This window comes from Schistosoma haematobium, chromosome 1 (genome assembly GCF_000699445.3).
Source record: "Schistosoma haematobium chromosome 1, whole genome shotgun sequence".
Lineage (NCBI taxonomy): Eukaryota > Metazoa > Platyhelminthes > Trematoda > Strigeidida > Schistosomatidae > Schistosoma > Schistosoma haematobium.
This window is the reverse complement of record NC_067196.1, coordinates 70,972,390-70,998,024: the sequence shown is the minus strand read 5'-3', so window position 1 is coordinate 70,998,024 and position 25,635 is coordinate 70,972,390. Positions and strand designations below refer to the sequence as shown.

Below are 25,635 nucleotides of genomic sequence, written 5' to 3'. Positions count from 1 at the left end.
GATAGAAACAGAGCTTACCACTTTGTATAGGTTGACAATTCCAATAGCCATCACCTTTATAACCATTTTTACAGCGGCAAAACCCATACTCACACTGAGCTTGGGGATGACAGCGAATACGTGCACATGGATCACTATCTACATTAGGGTTTTATAGAATTGACTGATATAAAACATGATTATGCAAAAAACGCTTTTAAAAACGCTTCATATACGTATATATGAATGTCCAGTTCAGTACGTACAACCCGATTACTCGATGCTCGAAATTCAGTTACAAATTTTTTAGAGGCATATCTATCACAGTATTTCACATACACTCTTGATGAGAAATAATAAAAGATAAGTTATATTAAGATTTTTGGACATTCTACAAAATATACTATGTAGTATATGTACTTATTTGATGGCGTCTGTAGCATTTCGTCAAATGATAAAAATCTCATTAACCTGAAATGCTATTGCCACGTTAGTTTGTGAATCCAAGTGACAGGCTACAGTTTTAGCCTCATAACTTACTTTAACACTTACAACATAATGGTACTTATCATCACATCTGATTGCAACTGTACTTTTGCACCTAAAAACAAGTTATTGTAACACGGTTTAGTTCTTTTATTAACGACTTGTATGATTATTTGGCCGATAATATGTAATTTTAGAACAAAGATAAGAACTCGAATGATACAATGACACAAAGTTTATCAGAACTATTTTATATATTGTCTCAAAACAATTTAAAAAATCTGGGCAGACCTTAACTTGTTGGGATATTTATATGTGGGAAGTAAGGGTCAATTTAGAAAGATTTGAAGGTGAGAAAAATAAAATAAGGAAATACATGATAAATTATATCATTATGGATATTAGATCAATATTACCAGGGTAGGTTCAATGTAAGTACTAATATAAGGGACCTAAACTTTCAAACGGCCAAAGCCTCATTGAATCGACATATTTTCTGTAGATAAGTGATGTATGAGTACATAAATTCTGGGTTAAGATCAACCGTACGACTTGTTTGAACTGTAAATTTGGTGAAGGGATGAGAGTGGTGTTTGTCATCTGCTTTTATTAGGATATTAAGCTTTATTTGTTTTTAGGGTAATTTTGGTACCTCTTCAGCCATTCCGAGATGGAAATCATCATTACTCTTCCATATATATATATTGAAATATGACACAATCGTTTATATACTGTTTTGGGTTTTGGTTAGGTATGAACATTTCTTTGTTTAATTATAATGACGTTTGATGCACAGTGCCTTCTACTGATAACCACTTCAAGCCTTCGTTATGGCGCGGGGCTATTTAACGCACCTCTGAGCGATAAGATGAAATAGACTTATTTTTAGGTCCCAAAAGTATAGTAGTTTTCAACATACTCATAGGTTCATGCTTTCTATTGGGTATCTGTTGTGTATCACATCGTTTAACAGCTTGACTGCATCCTCGATAGTATAATTTTATAGAAATGGTCGATGCTATTGAATATGCCCTTCATTACACCTCATTTTTATTGGACTGTGCAATAACTACTGACAAAATATCGCAAAAGTCTGGTAAGCTTCTCCTTTTTCTTGCCTTATCCAAACTTACCAAAAGGCCTAATTGTTTTGAATCTCAAACCTTTGTCCGAACGTTCTCTGGTTATTGCAAATTGGAATTCGAAACATTTAGATTATAAGTGCAGGGGATTTGCAGAGACTGTAGTATTTTCACCATAGAAATAGTGAATGGATCTGAGCTAGATCACTAGTGAGAGCCTGGAAGCACTGAACAGTCGTTTAGAAATTACCAAATAAAAAATCTTCTTCTAAACAAATCCCCATCAGGTTCTTAAATTAGTGGCAGTGAACGTTTTTTAACTTGACTAATTTCTAACAGAAGAACCTATTGAGAACTTATTGAAAACAAAATTTTCCACTTATAAGTGGCGAATATAAGTTTCGTCAAACGAAATTTCAGTAACTATGGTAAAACATTTGATGACTCCGCTAATGTTCTTGTCATGAATGGTTAGGTCCTCGTTACATTTGGCTTGTTAAATAAATTTGATTAACGTACACACGGAGTTGCTAAAACGCTAGAAATGATTTATAGTCCAAGAAGATAGAAACTATATAGCATCCTCAAAGTTGTATTAATCAGTCGTTGAAGTTCAATCATTCAACTGGATGACTCCATCGGCACGTAGTTTGAGAAGAAAGAAAATTTGAAAATACAATACTTATTAACGAGGTAAATATTGATGGAGTCACCTGACTTGGTGGTTAAAAAGCCCATCATCGAGTGTAAAAATGACAAAGAAAAATCATAGATTTAGTTAGATATCCCAATAACATTACAATTAATTAGCTAGTAACACATAAAATCATGGATAAAAGGGTGCTAAACATTTAACAAAAAGCATGTGCTGTAAGCACGTAGCACTTGTTAGTTAACAAAAGCATCTACACATTTACTTAAAGACAGGCGACACAGAGACCAATCAGAGCAAAAGAACATGAAGTAAAATACATTTCTGATAGTACATTTATTAAATATTGAGCACAACACGGACAAAATCTGTCTATTTAACTACTTCCAAAGAAAGCGTGCACACATAAACATACACTGGCACAATCAATTCCTCATTCTAACTTGCTAATTACGTGAATGCCTTGCCACATTTACTCACCTTCACTTTTACGTCTACACTCACTGTAGCCATCACCCTCAAAACCTTCTTTGCAACGACAATACCTGTCGTCACATTTAGCATTTTCATGACACCGAACATTCGCACAGCGATCTGAAAATATTAACATTTCTCTCTTAAATAGTTTTAAAGTAGTACTGTACTGGTTGTTGCACAGTAGAGAAGCATACTGCATATCATACACCGCATGCATATTGAAAGAATTCAAAATAATTCCACCAATTAATTCATGTTGTATTTATGAATCTGGTCATAGCAGTTAACTAGAAATCCGTCACTGAATTACTTACTACTGAATCTATTTCGACGTTTCATTATGATTACTACCATTTTAAGCTTAATAGAACACCTTAGTTACTTTGAAAGCTTATAAAGGAAGTGTTTTCTTCATTTTATATGAGCTAGTACACTCAAACTATTTTTAAAGACGGAAGACATGAAGTATGATGGCTTTTATTTTCCAGAATTTTCTTCATGCATTATTTAATTTTATAAGCAGATGTGAATAATTTTATTTCAATATTTGCACATGCAAACGTTCATATCAAAGAGTATAGTAAGTGTGTAGTTTAAAGAAATGATCTCATTGAATGTTTACAGAATTATAGAAAACATTATCTGGAAAACAGTAAAAATCACAATGAAAATTGGAAGGAAAACGTTGCAGCAGGAAAAGCTTAGACTTTTGGTGAACTATTTATATATATTTCTTGGTTTATGGTTCAAGTTATAAGGTAGAATGAATAGCTTTACAAGGTATGCATCTAATAGGTAGAAAAATAATGAGTAAAAATTATATATGAAATGAAAAATGATAGGTAGATATTCAATAAAGTGATTGTATAGAATGAGATGAATATACGAGAAGTTCCCCAAAATCATGTCAACAGTAACATTTTTTTTCTAAACATATAATAGCGGCTTAAAAACATGACCAACAATACCTTTGTTGAACAGCAACCCCTTTCTTGTATTTCTTTCGAGCGACTAGGTTGACATATTCACAGTGGTTTGAAAAAATGTTCCTAAAGGATTCAAGCACCCCAAAAATTCTTTAGCTATTTTCCTTCATTATCTACCTTCTCAACATTCTGCCGCCAGGCGTTCCACTTACATACTACTTATATCCGTCGACTTCAGTAGCACACACCACAATAGTATTTATATGAAGTTTTTAAATTAAGAATAATAAAGATGCAACGGAAGTGCTATAGTCAAAACAAACTTATATGGTAACTTCAAGACATGCATTATTCTACCTTGAGTAATTCGTTTACACTCATAATATCCGTCTCCTTCGAAACCAGTAGGACAGAAGCAGTAACCATCAGTACACTGAGCATCTGGATGACACCTCACTCGTGAGCACTTATCTGCCAGTAATGATTTGAACAATTTGTAATCAAATGTTAATTGTGATGATAAAAATGTTGATTTATTTTTAACATCGCAATGAACAGAATATCAAAGTTTAATCATTTCTCGACTTATGGTATAACGCTTCATTAAAGAGTAAAAAAACTATTTCATGTTGATGCAAGTTAAAATAATAAAAGGAAATATTTACATCAAATATTGAGTGCATGCATGTAAATCTGATAAATAGAAATGACCAAGTAATTTGATTAGTAATTGTTTGTAACATGACTTCGGACACGTTAAATAGAACTGTATGAATAGATTGTCTAAATGGTTGGATACTTAGTCCATTTTGGTTGGTAATATTAAGGATTCAGAGATAACACGAACTGATTGAGTTACTTACCTTGTTTTATAGTTATCGAAAACATTACGGATCATTTGAGCATGTTAAATATCATTAAAATGGTTACTTAATGTGAAATGTACTGCTAACGTATAGTTGATTTGTAGATTTTTAATATCAATAGGATTATTTAATTATTTAAATTAACTTTATTATACTCTTTATTATACTTCACGAGAAGATTCTTTGGAAGAAAATGTAACGGCCTCCACATAGCCTAGTCTACAAATAATTCTGTGTCGATGTAAATATATGTGTTTTTATATCGAATCCCTAAGCTCCATGTTACTTTACGATTTTTTCGTAGTTTTTCTGTCGTAATTTGACAGTAGGGTAGGACAACTGACGATTTATGATTTTAATTTCGTTTTTCATTCATTAAGAAATCGCTGCATTTCAGTACGTTTTCATTTATCCTCTTAATAAGCGACATACATTAGTCTACAAAGTCAATAATTTAATTTCCTAGTCGGTGTTATAAATACATATTTACTTTTAATATTAAGAACTGTCTATCCAAACTTTAATGAGTCTGGAATTATTAAATCAACCCTAAGTAACTTTACTTACGAGATATTAAACAGTTTTTAACTTATTAACTTTGAGTTGTTGTTGTTGTTTACTTGTATCTTCCCATTGTTATTTAGCACTGCATTTGACCAGTCTCTTGTTGGCATATGTGCATTCCGTAAGAACTACTTTGATATTATCTTAGGTCAGAATCTCTATAAGCAAAGATGGATAGTGGTCAGCAGTGGAATCCAAGACGCGCGTTTCGTCCCATTTGGAACTCGTCAGCTGGATTTGCCTGTATCTCAGTTTTGATTTTCACTCTGGCACTCGGACCCAGTGTAGTGAACGAGAACACGGGTAGGAACAATCGAATGTATTCAACACAAAATTACAGGACTTGTTAATAAAATCTAACAATCATAAAGTAAATGCTTAATTTGCAAAATGTCCACCAATTGTCTCAAAATGACTTAGACTTCGTTGTTCTTGCATTTTCATACAAATGGCATCCTGTTTCCATTCTTTACTGTCCGATTCTATTGACTCTCTGCTGCCAGACCTTCTGTTCACGACTAACATCATCTACTACTTATGTCAATATAAGTAGCATACACCACACCATGACCGTTCGCTTCAAACGCCATCGCGTTATCCACTCAGCTACTGAGTCCTAATAGCCACTTGCTTGTGCAATGGGGTGAATTTAAATTCACTTGGTACTGTTTTGTTTGTATCTCCCCATTGAGATTCAAGACTGCAATTGATCAGCCTGTTATTGGCATAAGTGCATACTGTGCGTATTGCCTCGATATATGTATATATGACATTTAACCATTATGTGTAATCTTCATGGGAAGAACTACATAAATAGTAACTGTGCTGAACAATCGGATTACTGCGAACATCGACAATAATCTCCACACATCGGTTCATTGCAATTTAAGATATTGAATCATCAGAAAATTAAGTCATATACATGAATCCAGTGAACACTAGTCTAAGTTAAACAGAAATACAATACTAACTTACATCTATCTACGATTGTGCTCGTCTCAAATAAAACAAACAAATAATTCGGTAGACAACTATGAATGTATGTAGAATCACACTAAATAGAGGGGAAAACTGAAATGGAACTATCTCATAGGAAATTCCAAAAAAACTCATATAAAAATATCTACTTTTAAGTAATTTTTAGTACTAATGTTAACTAATCCAAGGTTCTGATGTAGTGAATTTCAAACTACTTATTCCTCAAATTATCTTTGAGACCAAATGAAAGTCCAATTCACTTATTACTTACTGAAAAAATGAAATACAGAGTAATAAATTTTTGAAAAAAAAGTAAAACAATGACTTAGTGATTTAAGTAATCAACCTTCAATTACCAGGTTACAAGTTCTGGGCTTAATAATCAATAGAAATTTTAGCTACTAAAGATATCCAAAGTATAATGTTAATGTGTCAATAACAATACATTGTCTTATAATTTTATCGTTTCTAACCTGAAAATAAAAGGAATAACATTACAATTTACTGGATAGAAAATAATTCAAAAAGTTTAAAATAATAACAAAATTATTTTTAGAGAAGAAAAACGAATCTTACCTTCTGTAACTGGTCGGCAATCTGAATAACCATCACCATCATAACCAGTAACACAACGACACTGTCCTCTATCACATGTAGCATATTGATGACATTGTACATTACCACACAATTTCACTATGAAACCAATAAGATTTCAAAACTTACAATAACTGAATTAAAAGTATAGATAATCATTTGACTCTCTGTAATCAACATAAATCATATTGAATTTAAATAGAAAATCTATTGAAATATAAATTGTCAGTAATTCTTTTCAAAAGTTTTTTTCTTCATTTTGGTTATCTATTCTCTGAAGAAGTGACTTACACTAAGCCACGAAACGTCAGAAAATCTAATTTTTCTACTCATTGGGATATTACAAATATACTATTTATTTATAACTGATCAGTGATGTTCAGGTTGGTTTATTTTATGTACAGTAAGAATATGAGTTACCCGATGTGAAATGTATTCGAAATGTAACACATTCTTGTTATGAATGATCATATACGCTAATCAATGTGTTAAGATTTATTTATACAATTAAAGAGGAGATAGCAAAATTAATAATTAATCCAAGACAAGTTTTCACCTAGAGGATATTTGCCAAATACAAATACACTATAGATATGAATTTATATACATAAATTGGTTGATTCATTATTAATTATCTGGTAAAATGTTTATGTTTCAAGTAGAATATGAAATTGGCAAAAATAAGCAGTAATAATTTTTTTAAACAATCAGATATTATAATTAACAATCAAATCTTCTATAAAGTTTTACATTTAACTGATTAGAATTTACTTACCACCCTCGGCTTCTCGACATTCATTGTAACCATCTCCTGTATAACCAGGATCACATACGCATCGACCATCTTGGCAACGTCCATTAGCAGCACAACGAACGCCATCACATGGATCTAGAATAGATATTTGAGAGATAGACGTATTGAGTTGTATGTATACTTACTAGCGTATTCTACTAATTACTTTATGAATATCAGATTTATATGCAAGCAAAAATACTGTAATTAGAAATATTGATCAGATGAATGGCTGTAAAGGAACTTCCTGGTCATTATAAGATCTTAAATGTCCTAATGTTTATATTATTTTCAATCAATAATAAAAAGTAATTTAATTTACGAAAGCATATTCTTCTCCTTAAATATATGTATAGAGAAATATGTTAAACTAAATGAAATCTTCACTTGGTATTGTTTGGCTTGTATTTTCCCATTGAGGTTTAAGACTGCAATTGATCAGTCTGTTATTGGCATATGTACATACTGTGCGTATGCCTCGATATTACCTTAATTCACGAGCTATTTGTAAGCAATGATGGATAGTGGCTAGCAGTGAAATCCAGGATGCGCGTTTCGTCCTATTTGGGTCATCTTTACAGATATGATGAAGTCAACATCTTATTGATTCTTATAGTTACTAAACCTTTTAGCTTATTTTCGGAACTGATGAAAACTTATATTTTAAAAAGAATTAAACATGAACTGGTCATTTTCAACTGCATGTATCGAAGAGATTTTCATTACTAGAGTAGTAGAAGTTGAAAGAAACTAAAGGCTGCAAACTAAGAAATAACTTGGTTTAGTGTTATTTATGTTAAAAACATGAATCTCGTCATTGGTAAAATCTGTTGTTTGATAATTACGTAACAGAAACCTAAGTTTGTACTATATAATGACTTCTTTAGTTCTGCTATTAACTCTGTAAATTTGTAAACAGTAATCGATACTTGATACTTTAGTTATGAACATTTCAGATTTGTAGTTTTATGTTAATAAAATTTATTGACAACTTTATTGATAAGTTCAAGCACTGAATAGATGCAATTAACTCTATGTCAATCTATTAAAAGATCAAAGTAGAAGTCTGCAAAATGAAAATATGAATGACTAAATTTCTCGTGTGAAGTAACAGAGAAGGTAAATAGAAATCCTGAATATTTCCTGAGTTTTAATAATAACAAAAAGTGTAGCAAAGATCACTTTGAATACGGTTAATAATTTTAGGTAAAGCATAAAAATGGAATCTGTTATATCTAAAGCTTGGATTCTTAGTATATCACGTATGACGCGAGCACTTGAACGCTGGAACCCTCCGAGTCGCAAATAAGAAAACATAAGAAGACTGGAGAAAGTGTTTGTTGGGCAAGAATCAAAATGTACAGAAAATCACGGGTATTTAGAGATATTAGCGTCTGTTAAATCAACATTATAATTCAATCAATCCGCAAAGAGGCATGCCATGCTACTGACCAATAGTAGCATGCAGCTTTGATATTCTAGAAAGCTTCATTGTGTCCTGGTTGGATGAAACTCTTCGGCCTTCTAGGGTCTCTGGAGGCTCCTTCGTAGTTCTTGGAAGCTATCCCAACAGAATCAACCAAAATTAAAAACTTAATAGAGCTAACTAGGTTCATAAACATTTTTTAAATATCTAAGGAAAGGCTTTAATGCTTTTTGATTATGCACCTCTTAAGTAGTTAATTTTGGTAATCAAATAAGCTTCCCTACAGTTGAGAAATTTGCTTGATAATAATAAGAATTGAATGGCTGACAGAATTGTTAGAACAACTACAACATTCGAGTTATTCTAAATTTTTGTTGATAATTATCTACGTTAAATGTTTTGTCTCACTGGTTGTTAGGATGGTGGAGAATCGTGGAATTGTGAATTGATTTTTTTGACGTTATATACACTTGGTTTGTTTGTCAACTGATTGTGAATTCTGTTTTCTAACTTTCAATCTATTTTCACCTTATTAACTAATTCATTGTAAATTTGTGTTCAAGTGGAAATTGTACAGCTTAGTTTATACAAATCTGATTAAATCACTTTTTATGTCATATGAAAAATGAGTGTCTTCCGATAATGATAATTCAGTTTGTTTTGGATGTCAAACAAATCCCTGTTCACCATTTTCATAATCTTGCTTGAGTCAAACTGTTCACGATTTCTCGTTGAAGTTTCTTATTCGTCATGAAACCCAAAATTTAAACAGTTCTACTTGAAGTATTTTGAGAATTTTCAGCTTGAAAGTACCAAATACATTTCATCATATGAGTTGCCAGCTTACATTACATCAGGGTTAACTAAACTTGAGTTTATTTATAACTGATCTCTAAATACTATTCACCAATGTATCAAATTATTTCAAACGTACAAATATTCAATCATAAAAAGGTATATCAAATCAAATTAAAACCTACCGTTTGCACGTGCATCACAAAAGTTAACCCCATCCCCAACGTATCCATGACTGCAGTAGCATCGATTTTCATAACATTGACCAAAACGATGACATTGAACACCAGCGCATAACTCTGTAATATTTAAGATTGGCACTCAAAACAATTATTTGTTCTGCTTAGAAATTCAATAAGTTTTTTTTTGAATTATGACAAACGGTAGGTTAGAAAAATTCTTAAGAATATAAGTAATGTGGTATAAATACGTAGGTGAATAGTGTGTTCTTCTTTAGAAGAACCAAACATAAAGATCTATATGGATTACATCATCAATAATATGTTTCAATTAGTAGGAAACAAATGTAGAAGTTAAAGTTGAAAGCATAGACGACGTTTATCATTTGTAAACAATTAAAGAAATCTACAATAAATCCAGAATAAATTAAAATCGACAAGAAAACTGTACATCATTTATGAATTCACTAATCTAGAAATTAAAACCAAATACTATGAGAATTAAGCTTAGGGGATTTCTAATGTGTTAAAAAGTATTTTTTTAACATTAGTAAGGAAGTTTAGTTAAAAGAGTATTTTTAATGATAAAATATCGGTCAAAAGTAATCGTTTTGTTTATCATTCAATCTATAATGTTACAAAATCAATTTTTTAAAGAAATCAGGGCTTTTATCATGCAACAAACAATAAGTTCAATATTTATTATTTCATAATTTTAATAGTTGAGATCATGAGCCAATTGAAGCTAGGCCATCATGCAAAACTTGAAAGCATTGGACAGCTGTTTCGTCCTAGTACGAGACTCCTCACCAGTGCGCATCCACGATCCCGCCCATCAGGATTTGAACTCGGGAAATATCAGTCTCGTGCATGAATGCTTATCCGTTAGACCACTGAGTCAATCCATGAAATTGAGTCACCGTCCACCATTGTCTTTAATGAGTTACTATCTCACCACAGACCGGTTGAACTCCACTGCTCACTACTTCTCACTTGAACTCCAGGATATACCTTTTGAAGCCAGTCACTAGTGGGCATATGATGATTATTATCTGAAGGTCTAAAGGTCTAAGCGTTCGCGCGCGAGACTGGTAGGTCCTGGGTTCGGATCTTGTGGGTCGGGGTCATAGATGCACACTGCTGAGGAGTCCCATACTAGGATGTAACGGCCGTCCAATGCTTTCAGGTTTTCCATGCTGGGGTCTAGCTTCACTTGGCTCATGAATTCAACTATTAAAATGGCTAAAATCTCTAGAAAACTCCCCATCCGATATTTGATTTTTACGTAAAATGAATCACTAATTGCTAAAAACATTCATAAAAACGAATACAAAAACAAAGGAGTTCAAGACAATTATTTCTTCCAAATTATCAAATTAATAGTAAACACTAAGTAAATCGTTACTTCAGTAACAAAAAAATTTCATGATAAAAGACAATATTTATTAAAATGACTGTCCTCTATAAAAGTATTACATTTCTTAGTAAAACAAAAATGATGTGTATTGCAATTAAGTCTTCACTATTAATCAAGAACAAGTAATTATGAAACGTAATGTGTAATTCATCTAGGAGAATATTTTTTTATGACACTGGAATTTAATAATTTCATTCCTTGTTCAACGTGTAAACCTATAAACTGTTGATAAATGAAATAAAGTTCAACAAACCAACATTAAATGTATGAGAACAAACTGAAAAATTTAATTTTGAAATAAAACATAGAGAAGATTTATAGCTGGAGTTTTGTTCTCTGAGCTGGATGGTTTGGTCATGGAGCTCAGAGAACAAAACTTCATCAAAATAAAACGTGTTTATCATGTTTTGAGTTAACAAAACTCAAGCTGAAAATATTTAAAATAGTAACAAGTTTTAAAGTAGAAGAATAATGATAACTTTTGAAAACTTAATAGTTAAACAAAGAATATTCTTGTCGACTAATTCTCTTTAGGTTCTACAATGATATTTCCAAATAGATAATCCGAAAAATGGCCAAGTTAAGGGTAAATTGAATCATTTAAAGTTAAAGCATGTGAATTTAGGATTGTCAATCAAAATAGGATAAAATGGTTATTGATTGATATCATAGACCGATTGATGTTAGACCAACATTGAAAACCTCAGCAGTACTCATCCATTATCCCGCTCGCAGGACTCGAACTCAGGGCCTTCAGTCTCGCGCGCGAACGCTTAGCCTCTAGACTACTGAGCTAGCATTCAACGGTGCTAGTGTTTGAAGAGTCCCACAATAGGACGTAACGGCCGTACAGTGCTTCCAGGTTTTCAATGGTGGTCTAACATCAATCGGTTCATGATCTTAATCTAATAATTAATATTCTCCACAACCCTATACTGAAAATTTAGAATGTTAACTTGAATCTTTTTTAAATTTTAAGTGACTATTGTACTTACGACCTTTCATAATCAAATGTAATTATCTCTGTTATCTCTATTCACAAATCTTTGTACTGTTATTATTATTACTACTGGTTAAACATGATTAATGATCTCTCAATACATGATTCATATCTCATTCATCCCACCTTACTATGTCTTAGTAATAATTTTTTACACAACATTGTCTTCCACTAAACATTTGATCAAATTGCAATTGCACTATTATTTCTCTCACCTTATCTGACCCATATTTATTCTAATCATGGATTTGAACATTTCACTTAACATACAAGCAGATTTAAGTTAACATTCTATATGTTATATCAACATTAACAATTTTATTCTATTTTATTTACTAATCCTAAATTCGCATGCTTTAACTTTAAATGATTCATTTAACCCTTAACCTGGCCATTATTCGGATTATTAATTTGGATATATGTATTCTAGAATCTGAAGTGAATTTATCGTTCAAATATTCTTCGTTTAATATGATGGGGATCTTTAAACGATAACTTTGAATTCACTTTTATACAATTTTATCTCCAGTATTATTTTCTTTATACAAACTATTCATCGCATACAATAAACAAAAAATTATCTAGGTGAGTAAAACAATTTTAAAAAATCGGAAGTGGTTTTGTGGAGATTCTTAGTAATTTCAGTGGTTGAAATCATAAGTCAATTGAAGCTAGAACACCATGCAAAACCTGGAAGCATTGAACAGCTGTTTCGTCCCAGTACGAGACTCCTCAGAAGTGCGCATCCACGATCCCTCCCCGCGGGATTCGAACACAAGAACTATTAGCCTCGCGCGCGAACGCTTAACCACAAGACCACTGAGCTGGTTGGTATCCAATGGTGTTAATGTCTAACTTCAACTAACCCACGAAATTGCGCCACAGTACACCACTGTCTTCAGTGAGCTGATATCTGACAACAGACGTGGTAGAACTCCACTGGTCACGGCTTCTCACTAGAACTCCAGGAGTATCTCTTGAAGTCAGTCACTAGTGAGCAGATGATTATTATCAGAAAGGGTTTTGTGGAGATCTTTAGTAATTTCAACAGTCTCGTACAAGGATGAAATTGCTGTCCAGTGCTTCCAGGTTTTCCATGGTGGTCTAGATTCAATTGACTCATGATCTCAACTATTGAAATAAAAAAATGTTTTTTTTCAAAAAATAGAGTAGATTAAGGATTTTGTTTTCTTGGAGTGTTACATGTGATATTGAATGATATAGATGATGCGGTCTCTGGGGTATCGAAAGATGATTTACTTCTTCTGTTTTATTATTCTTTTCTGTCCATTTGTTTTTAAGCGATCTAGACTAATATAAAGTTAGTAGAACCACCTAATTTACTTAGAAATGTTTTGAGATTTCGTGATGGTATAGATTTTTGTCTTAAATATTGAGTAATAACAAAAAGGTAATGGTTTGAATGAAATGTTTTGCTAAATGATAGTCTGTTATGTAAGAGATAAATTGTTCTATTTTAGTTAACTGTTCTATGCATATTTTCGTTGTCTATTCTGGAACTTGAGAAATCTAAAATAAAGTGTATCAGATTGTAGCTTATTGTAATATATTCAAAAAAGTAGCAAAGAAATTAACTGACAACTAAACTTCAGCTTTATTACATCATTTCTTCGACATTACACAGTTAGTGTTCAAACAATCGTACTAAAGTTTCCAAAAAACTCAGAATAAATCAAAACTAATACTTCCAAGTTATTAATAGAACGATTTGATAGAGTATTAGCATTGTTAGACCAAGCACTTTCTATTAAGTATTTAAACCTATGTGTTTCGGTATTTCAAAATAAAACAAAAAAATCCGGGAAAGAATAAGCGGAACGAATGTAGCGACCATCGAAAATACGAGGCCTAGTTACGTACGTTTGCGAAGTAACGGTTTTTATCCCTTAATAATTAATGACAAGCTGCAAGTATAAATATACTCCTTATATTTCTTTTACATTGTGGGATGGTTACTTCTACAGTGATCTATAAAACCATCTGCAGTAACATAAAAAAACATTCACATCGTCCGACCGTCATACTATTTTACCGAAAATACTATCTTAACAGAACGGGCAAAATCTGACAAGTATAAAGAGTAACCAAGATAAGATAAATGGACGAAACCATAAAATAATCCGGTTTAGTTATATCACAGATATATCTATTTATATAACACAGACTGCTTAGTTCAAGAAAATTAGTATCATGAGTAGGCGTGCCATCGAATGAAAAAGTCGGTATAGAATTTAACGAAACAGAATCGGTTAGAAAATAATGAAACACATTTTTAAGATTAATTTCCTCAGGTAATGGTATAAAATCGATAGGTTACAAAAGTAATCTCTTTATTCGTTAACGGTCTAAGAATTCAAAACTACATATACATTTAGTTAGTAATTTATGTTAGATGGTTTTATGATATCAGTCATACATCAGTAAGGTGCATCTGTAACGTAAGGAAGCCGATGTTTTCTATGGGACACGAAGTTGTCACAACCTTACTGTTAGATATTTTGTCAATCAACTTTTCGGTTTCAGTTGATTATTCTCAATAGGCTATCTATCAATATCAAACAACCATAGAATAATGTATATAATAATCGGATGGTATCACACAATCCAAACAATTATATGTTAGATAAGTGATCATAGGAAAAGAATATAGAGGTTTAAAGTAGAATTTAGGAGTAAGAATAGATAGGAGTACTTAAATGTTATGAATTTTCAAATAAAATTGCATATATATATAATATCAAAATATTCTAACATAATGGCTAGCCTTCAAAACTAAAGACAATAACCAGCAAGATTGTGTTGATCAAACCATAAATTATTGATCTGAGTCTGAGATATAAGATTATATAAAATTTACTTAAGTATGTAAATTTATATCACTTGGGAGTGACAAATTAAGCCACTAGCTTTGAAAATATTTGTGACAGCCTCAGTACTCATCACTGACTAGATTTTGTAGACTAGCGCTTAAACATGTGAGATTTTCTTCAATGATTATAAACAAATTAAAAATCAGAAGCAAATATTTCATTAAGTCTGTTTGCATCGTGAACACTACTATGTATTCATTATACAAGATCATCTTGTTCGGCGACAGTAAAATGTTAACTTACCTTGTGAACTTTTCTGACATTCATGGTATCCATCTCCCGAATAACCATCAAGACACTGACATTTACCGTGTTCATTGCATTTTGCATTTTCATGACATCGAACATACTTGCAAAGGTCTTTAACAAGATAATTAGATGAGTATTTCAACTACTAGGTAATTCATTTGCATACCAAAGATATATATATATATATATATATATCTGGAGACATGGTTATATACATCAAACTACACACACTTCAAGAATATATATACTTCATCATACACAAAATAAATTAAATGCTTTAATAGAATTCAGTATAGATTTGCCTCAAGTCAAATACAATATTGAATTATATTACATAATACGTTTAAATTATATGAGAGAGCACAACAAAAGTTAAGCGAAAAAAGATTAGCAAAGACTCAAACAAATAGATATAACATCCTAAGTAAAACACGAAAAGACAGTATATGAAAGAGCGTTAAAGTAACCAAATGGAATTCTCTGAAAATTCAGAAAAACCAATCGACGCGTAGTAATATAAACCAAAACTCAAAGGAAATATCCGATAGCTAACATGTGCATATAAATTTTCACACAATTGTAAAGTCTCTATCCATTCAAAATTAGGAATTTTTATTCAGTCAAGATACAGAAATTGAAGAGATAGGCATTTATAATGTCACTATCTCAACTAAAATTTGCTACAAACATTGGATAAACTTTGATTATAAACATTTCAATTATTCCTTAATATTTCATACACATAGTTCCCTTTATCATTTTGAAAAGAGCAAGAACAAACATTCTAGCAGAATAGCATGAATTCATTTTTATTCCTTAATAAATAAAAGTTATTCAAAAGTTATGCACAAATACTCATGCGAAAACATGATGCAGGGGTTTTAGTAATATTTTAAGCTCCTATTACAGTAAATTATCTTTGTATCTTACCACTTTTTATGGATTTACATTCCCAGTAACCATCTCCTTCATAACCTGCATTACATTGACATCTACCATTTTGACAGTTTGCAAACTCATGACAACGAATATTTTGACACTGGTCTGTGTAAAATATAGTATTTTTAAGAGGTGTTAGTTTGCATGTCAATATTCAATTGATAGATTTATCACCTACATGAATTTGTCGCATCTACGTTTTATATTTAAATAGTTCTAGGAGCATTTAAATGTACACAAACGTAAACAGATGACTGAGACTATATAAATAAACATGATCAACGAGAAAGCAAAGAGCGTGTGTTTCAGGAAGGTTTGGGACTGTTCCAATATTATGGACTCAAAACTGTACATGGAGTTATAGCACGGAGCTGTAGGTTTTGTAGTTAACATGACACTTACACACCACTGAATGTAAACACAAAAAGCCTAACTTTATTTGCATAAAACAAATCTCTACAAACTGCTTAATTAATAACAATCCTGTAGTTTTCAAAAATCACCTTCTAGATGGATTTCCTGAAGTTTGGGTCAGTCATTTAGTCATCAGTGTCAGGAGTGATTAAGTTACCTACCACACGGAATTATACATAGAAATGGAAATAGCTTTTGATATACTGTCGAGATTTTCACACCCTTCGGATATTTCACTTCTCTATAAATGGCATTTTACATGTGGTGAAGTAATAATTAAAGGAAAATAGTTGTGTAAACAAAAGCTTTCTTCCTTTAATACATTCACTATAATAAATATATTAGTGTGATGATCCACTTTTCATTAATAAAATGGATATCATGCACCACCAGTTGAGCTTCTCATAAGTAAGCAATGGTTTCCAATTTCGTAAAGCGAAATCATTTGAAGGTGAATGTCACTTGATTTGTTACGTACAAAAATGCGACATACATATTGAATGAAAGCTTATGGATTTGAAATACCAATTATAATTAATATAAATTAATCGGATTTGTCACGTATCTGTACTTATTTTCATACATCCAGAGGTTAAGTGTTCGCGCGCGAGACCAATAGGTCGTGGGTTCGAATGCCGCGAAGCAGGATTGTGGATGCGCACAGCTGGGGAGTCCCACAGTAGGAAGAAAAGACCGTCCACTGCTTCCACATTTCCCACGGTGGTCTACCTACAGTTGATTCATGATCTCAACTATCAAAAATCACTACATAATTATTAAAAAGCTTTATGTAAATTTATTCAACCTACATTACCACATTTACAACGATATTCAGTTGAGTATGAATCGGATTGGGAAATGATTCTAGGTGTTGAAAGAGCACTAAAGTGTTATTCTATATCTCATTTTATTAAAGCACAAAAGTATTCATCGTGGTAGTAAAAAGCTACTAGCTGTACTTCAGTTGATCTATACATAACCATATTCACCGGTCAGGTATCCTGATAGAAATGATTTATTAGATTACAACTCAGTGCTCAACCCATCATCTGATTGTTAGTGATTTATTCCTATGTAGGTTATTGTGTGGTCACATGTGATGTGTTCGATACCAGAGCGAAATGCCTATTAAGCACTGTTTACATGAAATATGCGTGCTAACACTCCGAAACACGTTAGATACGGGAAAATAATCACAATCATTCGTCTATGATTTCAATGACTATGAGTCATAATAATGAAACATATTTTAGTAACGTTGAATAATTTAATAAAATTTCAGTTAAGGATGAAAATATATGAAGGTTTCTAAAAATATGTATTTAGATCCGTCAGTAAACATTTATAATCTAAAATTGAGTTGCACTAAAAGTGAGTAAAGGCATCCCGAATATGTAAGTGGATAATCATTAACATTGATCATTAACAGTGATTCAAAAAGATTATGCCTCTGGTTTGTATCTTAGTGATTGAAGTAACAGTCTGGGATTAGAAATTCGATTGTTTAGAAGTCAAAAGAAAGAACTGTGCTTTCAAAATAACTCGTTTTCATATCAGAACTATACTTAATTTCCTAACATTCAGCATGCAATAAAACGTGAGAATGAATTATTTGCATACTCCTACCCTGCTGAATAGGATCACAATAATGTTTTCCATCTCCCTGATAGCCGTCCAAACATCGGCATTCACCATCAGAGCATTTAGCGTTTATATGACATCTCATACTAGAACACGGATCTACAATTAAATAATTATGATTCATTAGAATGTACACTCAATCTCAGAATCATTTATGTTAAGCACATTTTTCAAAATGGTCTTATCTACTTAGTGATATAATTGAGATTAGCGTCTCAGATTTAGATCGTTTTGATTTTAAAATTTACTCCACATGTTGATTGGTCTTTATTGTTTGTCATGTAGCTTTCCTTCAGAATTGCATTAGAACTCGTCAAAGCATGCTGGTTTATGCTGTCCGTATCACTTTGCTGTAGGTGATTATCAAATTGTGAATATGATTACAATTGTATATGTTATATGAAACACAATGTTCATCATTTAGAAAGTTCATTAAAACCATAGGCTTATGATGATGAGCTGATGAAAAACGATGAAATATAATGAATTCATTTTATTCTGCACCTATATTTGTTCTGGCTTTTTTTAAATTCGTAAAACGAACTTATTGCAAGAAATATTTAATAAGAATCTATTCTAAAATTCATTTTTAAAATGGAGTCTCTACTTATTTTATATGCACTAAGTCTATCAGCTGTAGTTTTTTCCAGACGTAGGTATATTCTCAGACTCAATTGTTTTTCGTGTACAATCATATTACCGATTATCCTTATCTATACTATATAATGTACATAGAACAGTAAATTAATTATGAAATAAGGGAGTGGAAAATTTTGTTTTTCTAACTATTTACTACGGTCCTTACCATCTTGCATTGCATAACAATAATGAAAACCATCCCCTTCGTAGCCATTCAGGCAACGACAGTAACCATTTTGACATTCTGCTTTAGAATGACACTGTACTCCTATACAAGGATCTACAAAGGAGACAAACATTTTAGAAACTGAAAAAGACGATGTCATACTATTTCTTCCCAATTAGTAACATGCATCATGTGACTTATATTTTATGATAATGTTTTCATAGGATGTTTTTGACACATGCAGGTATATGTCTGCTTGAAATAAGTGAATTCAGTTTTAATCTCTCTATTCCCATATAAATAAAACAGTAGTATTTTCGCGAGAACAATGCAAATAGATGGAGTACAAGTTCATTTCATGCTACTTAAAAAGTAGTTTTCATTGAGAAATAACCAACATTTTTCTTGATATTTATTTATGTTTCAGAATAAATTTCTCCATGAAAGAGCATGCTCTTTTATTTGTATAGATGATGTTATGAGATGCATACTAGGAACTGATAAGCTTACCATTATGAACTGGACGACATTCATAATAACCATCACCTTCATAACCGTTTAAACATAAACAACGTCCATTTCTACAATAACCATTAGGATGACATTGAACATTTGAACATGGATCTACCGGTACAAAAACGTTGGAAGTCCAAGTATGTTTGCGAAACCGATAACAATTTTATAGTAAAAAGCCTTATCTATTTATAGGCAGATTTACAGTTTTAGTTTGTGATTTACATGGTCTATTCAAGTGCATTATTAAGTAAACACAATAGTTTAGTATTGTTCAGAAAACAAACCATTTGACAGTATTCGACTATTAGTATTTAATTGTCAGTAAACTGCAAAAGTTCAGAAATTTTCAGATTACACTTTTTTGTCCTATTATCTAATTACTTTTTAATTAGGGACAGTTTTATACCATTTTTAATCGCTAGAAAGTCCCCATCATGTTAAAGACACAGATGAAGTTTACCACGCGTCCGATGGTAACTCTAAAAATGAAAGATAACTTGACAAATAACCCAGGAATTTGTGTTCTCAGTCAAAAGGCCACCTCCTAGTGTAGTTAAAGCTGTCAATAAGTCAATTCTTTCATGAACGTAGAATCTCTAGATAATCATTAAAAACAAGATGCACAGAGAAGGAATCTCTTTTCAAAGAATTTGTTAGCATACTGTACAGTCGTTTATATATATATATAAATATATGACTGTATAGCTTGCTGATAAATTTGTTAAAAAAAGACCTCTTCTCTGAACTTCGTGTTTTTAGTTTAATTCGTGCTTATTTAGTGAAAACTTGCCATAAAGTCAACGTGGATCAGCCATTTCCAAACCTGTTAAACTAAGAGTACTTCAAACAGCTGAAGCAAAAGCTATTCCAATCAGAAAGCCGGGGCAATACATCTGAAAGAAAAATATATATTTTATTCTATCAACAATCCTAAATTTTATGACCAGTAATTGTAAATGATGTATTGACCTTTGATTAGGTTCTCCCCTTTGTAATATGACTTTGGATTTATTTCATAGTTCCATTTTTATATATCCCATTTCCTTCTTGTTTCAGTACCCTGTATTACTGTCATAGAAAAACTAAAAAATATTTTCCATTTTATTCCTGTTTTATTACTTTTCAATTCTTTCACTTATCTGCTTTGAAACGTTACACCACAATTATTTACTGCTTTGTTTTATTTTTGACCTCAAGTCTTTTATGGCTTAGAATAATGATGATTTATTTATTGAATTCATTTACTTATATTCATTGCGTTCATAATGTGATTATAATTTTTCAATAAAACTCTAATTTATAATAGATTTATAAGCAGAGATGGATGGTGGCTAGCAGTGGAATCGACTATGCTTATTTTGTCCTATTTGGGACTCGAACCCAGCATCGTGCGATTCAAACGCCATCATATTATGCACTTAGCTACTGAGTGCAAATAGCCACTAGCTTGTACAATGGAGTGAGGTCTTAATAAATTTACCTGTTATATATGAATAGGACTTTAATATTTTTAAATTGAAATAGTTATGAAGGAACGTTTTCCGATAAACATATTTCCTTTATGTCTTGATGAAAATGATTAACTTATCTACTGAGTTCTTTGGAGAAAAACTTGGTTGTTTTAGTACCAATTCATGTATAATATGTTTCGTATCGTTTCAAAAATGATTTTAGCATCTTACGCGGCAGCCTTAATAGTTAGAACGATTAGCCCTACTTTATTTTAAAGATTGTAGGGAACTGTTTTAGATTTTATTCCTTCTTCTTTACTTTGCCGACAATCTGTTAACTATTTGAGCGAATGGCAATAAGACAAGTTAGAAGCACAAATGAATCTTTCAGTTTTTAGTAGGAATGCTCTGAACTTCTCAGATTTATTCTTTAACAAAAGTTTTTCTAAACCAGTTAAAGACCACCTTTTGCATTTTTAATCCTCGAATTTACAGTGTTTATGAATCCAGTTAAAGAGCATCGCTTTTGTGTGATGTTTCGATAACACTGTATCAAAATAATGAGTTCGATTTACATATAAAATAGTGTTTACTTGAAGTTACATTATTTTGAATGTATAAAGTACACATATTCTTGTTTAGGTAAAAGTTATGTATCATTTCAGAAAAAGCAGTTTCATAATATATTGATGGTTTATGATTTTATTAAAATCGGCGCTTTACGATCCATGTTTTCTTAACATTAAAAAAAGGGAACCGCATGCAACTGAATATTGTCGTTTGATATTTTCTGAGTTTACGAGCTTATAGATATTTTTTTATAACTCGCATGCATAAAATTCTTACCAGTAACTGTTTGCCTACAATCATAATACCCATCACCTTCGTATCCTCTAAGACAATGACATCGTCCACTGATGCACTCTCCATATTGATGACATTTTACACCAGTGCAAGGATCTAGAGATTTAGAATGTAGAAATAATTGCTTTGTTTTGAAGCATTAAGTTGAAATTACCTTTGTTTTTATTTTATGAAATTCAGTAAACAGTCCTCAAACAGTAAGTGAACGCTGTGTAAACTTATAGTCATAAAAGTAACATAAACCTAGTACCATAAATCAGTTTACTTCAATCAATTTAGATTCATTTTATATTTACCGGGTGTACTTCAGATGTAGAAAAGTAACTGGATCCATACTTTAACAATTTAAAATTACATCCAACAGATATTTATCAAGAAGATATTTACTTCATGGGTAGGTGATTTTTATAAGAATCTAAATTTAGTTCATTTGCAGATGAAACATTAAAGGAATGAAGAATAAAGTTTAAAAGAAAGATTGTTTAGTTTTTTGTATATAATTACTATTGCTAATCTATAATTACAAGCTATTAAGTTACGAAATTACTTGTCATTCTGTGTATCATTTAAGTGTAACTTTCAAGTAGTCATTGTTACACTTTTTGTTCTATCAGTATTTACCGCGAATGGATATTAACATTCCCTACATTATAAGTATCATTACCAAGGTTTGACTTGATAATTTCAAATAAAGTAAGCATTAGGTAGATTGTTATAAATAATTTAATATATTTGTAATATCCCAATGAGTAGAAAAATAAGATTTTCTGATGTTTCGTTACTCAGTATAGGTCACTTTTAAAGACAACTAGTTTCTACGAAGACTAAATATTTGTAACACCAATAAATGAAAAATCGAATCAAGTTAATTCAAATATAATTATCAGTATTTTCCTTGTATTGTAAACACATTCTTTAAAATTTTGTGATAGAAATAAAAATGACTACGTGGAGGATGTTGCCAAGCCTATAACAGACCCCGATGTTTGAATTTCTTTTCAATATTTAAAATGTTACAAATGATATACCGTAGAAATCAATTAACTAGTGATTTATCTTTTCTCAATTATAAAAGTGAAGTCTCATAGTAATTCAATACATTTCAGTTATTCATCTAAAGTAATCTAAAATAAAATCAAGTATATTCTTTAGTTACTGATTGATTGATCATGAACCGATTGATGTTAGACCACCAATAGTGGTCTAACATCAATCGGTTCATGATCTCAATCAAAAACTTAACAATCTCCACAACCCCTAAACTGATAATCTAAAAAGTGTAATTCCTAAAAAAGCTTAGGAACTAATGAATGTATTGAAAAAAATGTATTATGCGACTTTATGATAAAATAGATATGCTGGTTTATGATACACTTATATTTCCCAGTGAATATTTGTATTAATTTTATTTAATACAACGAATATAAGAATTAATTATTAAATATCAAATAGGCATTCAGCTAAAAGATCAGCTTCTATGTACAAATAATCGGTAAGACATATATAGATATTTGTTTTTCTGTCGAAAATAATCAGCACTGACAGGGATGTGACTGTTGAATAACTAGAATATATGAAATACTACTTATATGAATGTTAGGTTTAACATTTATGTATAATTACCTTATCATCATTTCTTTCCAATAAATGTTAGGAGTTATTATTATTAATTTTTACTCACACCATAGTTTAATTCAACAATGTTTATGTTAATAAACATAAACCTTACCTCTTACATGACAATCGTAATATCCATCACCAATATAACCTTCAATACAATGACACTGTCCATTTTCACACTGTGCATATGGATGACATTGAATGTGATGACATAAATCTGTAAACAAATACTTTGCTGTAACCTTTTGTTAAAATAAACAATACTACGAGGCGTTTTTTAAATCACTGGATGACATACCTCATGCTTGAGATTAATTTAAGATATGCATACATCATAGGAATTATGTTTAATTAACTTTATAAATCTGATTGTTTAATAAAAGTTCAATAATGTGTATTAATCTATTAGAAAAAAATGCCATTGTTACAAACTTTACAAGCAAAAGTATGATCATAACCATACTCAGTAAAACAGGTTTTACAGATGAAATAAATCAGAAATGCTGGGGTTTAATAATCGATCAATACGTAATAGGAAACAAGCTAGGTGTAGGTACATTCATTTGCAATCTTTCAGTTTCAAATGTTCTTGTTAAGTACAGTATATACCGAATAGTAATGGTAAATACTCTTACTGTATATTGTATAAAGCTAATATGATTAACAGGTTTTTAAAGATCTTGAATGGCTAATCCTACTGATTAGTGTATTGTGACAACATTAATTACAATGAATTCATAAATAATTATTTAATTTCCCATATCTTTTTTTCCTACGTTTTAACTCATAACCCTTCAGTTTAGTAACATTTAGCATAACTTCCATTTGCATTTTCTTTTTAATGGATCACTTATAATATACATACCTTCATTGTTATTTGATTATTCTATTTTAATACTCAGTAACTAACCATGAAAAAGAATATTGACATCATAAATTTTACATAGAACCATTTTTAATATTTTATGATGACTGTCTAATTGGATAAATTTAACGAGTATTAAAGTAATATTATTATTAGGTTGATTTGTAAGTGAAACCAAAGATTTAACACAATATATTTCTAATGGCGGTCTGCCTGAATATCTGGGCTATCTGGTCCTGACATCCTAATATTTCAACAAGTCATCTAACTTTGTTTTAATACAACATTATGGTTTGTAGTGTCGGTTATTATGTTAAGCCCATATACCTTATTCTAGCTTTCGGCAGGCCAATCTATTCATTCTACTTGAGTCATATTTTGACCTTGTTCATTATTCGCTTATCAATCTTCACTACTTTTATATGAGCGCGTAGGTGTGTGTACATTTCTTATCCCATTCATCACATGTCTGTAACTTATTTTTGTGTAACTATAAATATTGATTAACGCTTGACTAAATGGAATTGGCTTATCCACCATACCCACTGCGCGTCGTTTCTCTTCTCTCTATTCCATTCGCTTTATATACAAAATACATGTATTCACAAGTCCATTTTCGTTATTTGACTTATTTAATTCCGTTATTGACTAACGCGGTTTAAATCGATGATTATATACAACGATAGGCGACATATATAGTTCGACAACCATCATTCAGTCAGAACTCGGGCCACTAAAGTGAAGAGCCCATCGACAAATATCGTCCGATCTAAATGACGACAAAATAAAGGGCCCCACAAGTTATTAATCGCATAACCTATTCAGGTGCGTTTCTGAAAAGTGTACAACCTTTCGTTGTATGAGTTAAAAAAAGCTCAATCAGAGATATCGTGGTTGATAGCAATATGCAACGAAAAGAATGTACATTATTTGGACGTCGAATAACTAGACTGTTAACTTCTAACTGGCAATCACTCAATTTTATCATCAGGATCGACGAAAATGTAAGAAACGGGAAATTGTTGAAATACTTTGTGCTGAGAATTATTCTACATTTTACCAAAAAATATAATATTGAATAACGCTAATAATAATAATAGTTGATTAATTTAAAATATGATATTCAAAGATGATAGATTTCTACTTTTCTAATATGCTTAGTGTAC

At 31.3% G+C, this 25,635-nt stretch overlaps 1 protein-coding gene across 1 annotated transcript in view; it reads right to left on the bottom strand.

The window, feature by feature from the left end:
- Nucleotides 1–25,635, bottom strand: part of MS3_00002020 (uncharacterized protein) — an 83,626-nt gene that overhangs the window by 15,257 nt on the left and 42,734 nt on the right. Inside the window, exons 16-28 of the mRNA XM_051209578.1 lie at nt 23,714–23,821; nt 21,967–22,080; nt 19,664–19,777; nt 19,154–19,267; nt 18,334–18,447; nt 16,285–16,398; nt 15,349–15,465; nt 9,804–9,917; nt 7,380–7,493; nt 6,587–6,703; nt 3,960–4,073; nt 2,680–2,793; nt 19–138 (exon numbers count right to left, since the gene is read on the bottom strand). Of these exons, the coding sequence (XP_051075037.1) occupies nt 19–138; nt 2,680–2,793; nt 3,960–4,073; nt 6,587–6,703; nt 7,380–7,493; nt 9,804–9,917; nt 15,349–15,465; nt 16,285–16,398; nt 18,334–18,447; nt 19,154–19,267; nt 19,664–19,777; nt 21,967–22,080; nt 23,714–23,821 (1,488 nt within the window). The remainder of the gene's footprint in view (nt 1–18; nt 139–2,679; nt 2,794–3,959; nt 4,074–6,586; nt 6,704–7,379; nt 7,494–9,803; nt 9,918–15,348; nt 15,466–16,284; nt 16,399–18,333; nt 18,448–19,153; nt 19,268–19,663; nt 19,778–21,966; nt 22,081–23,713; nt 23,822–25,635) is intronic.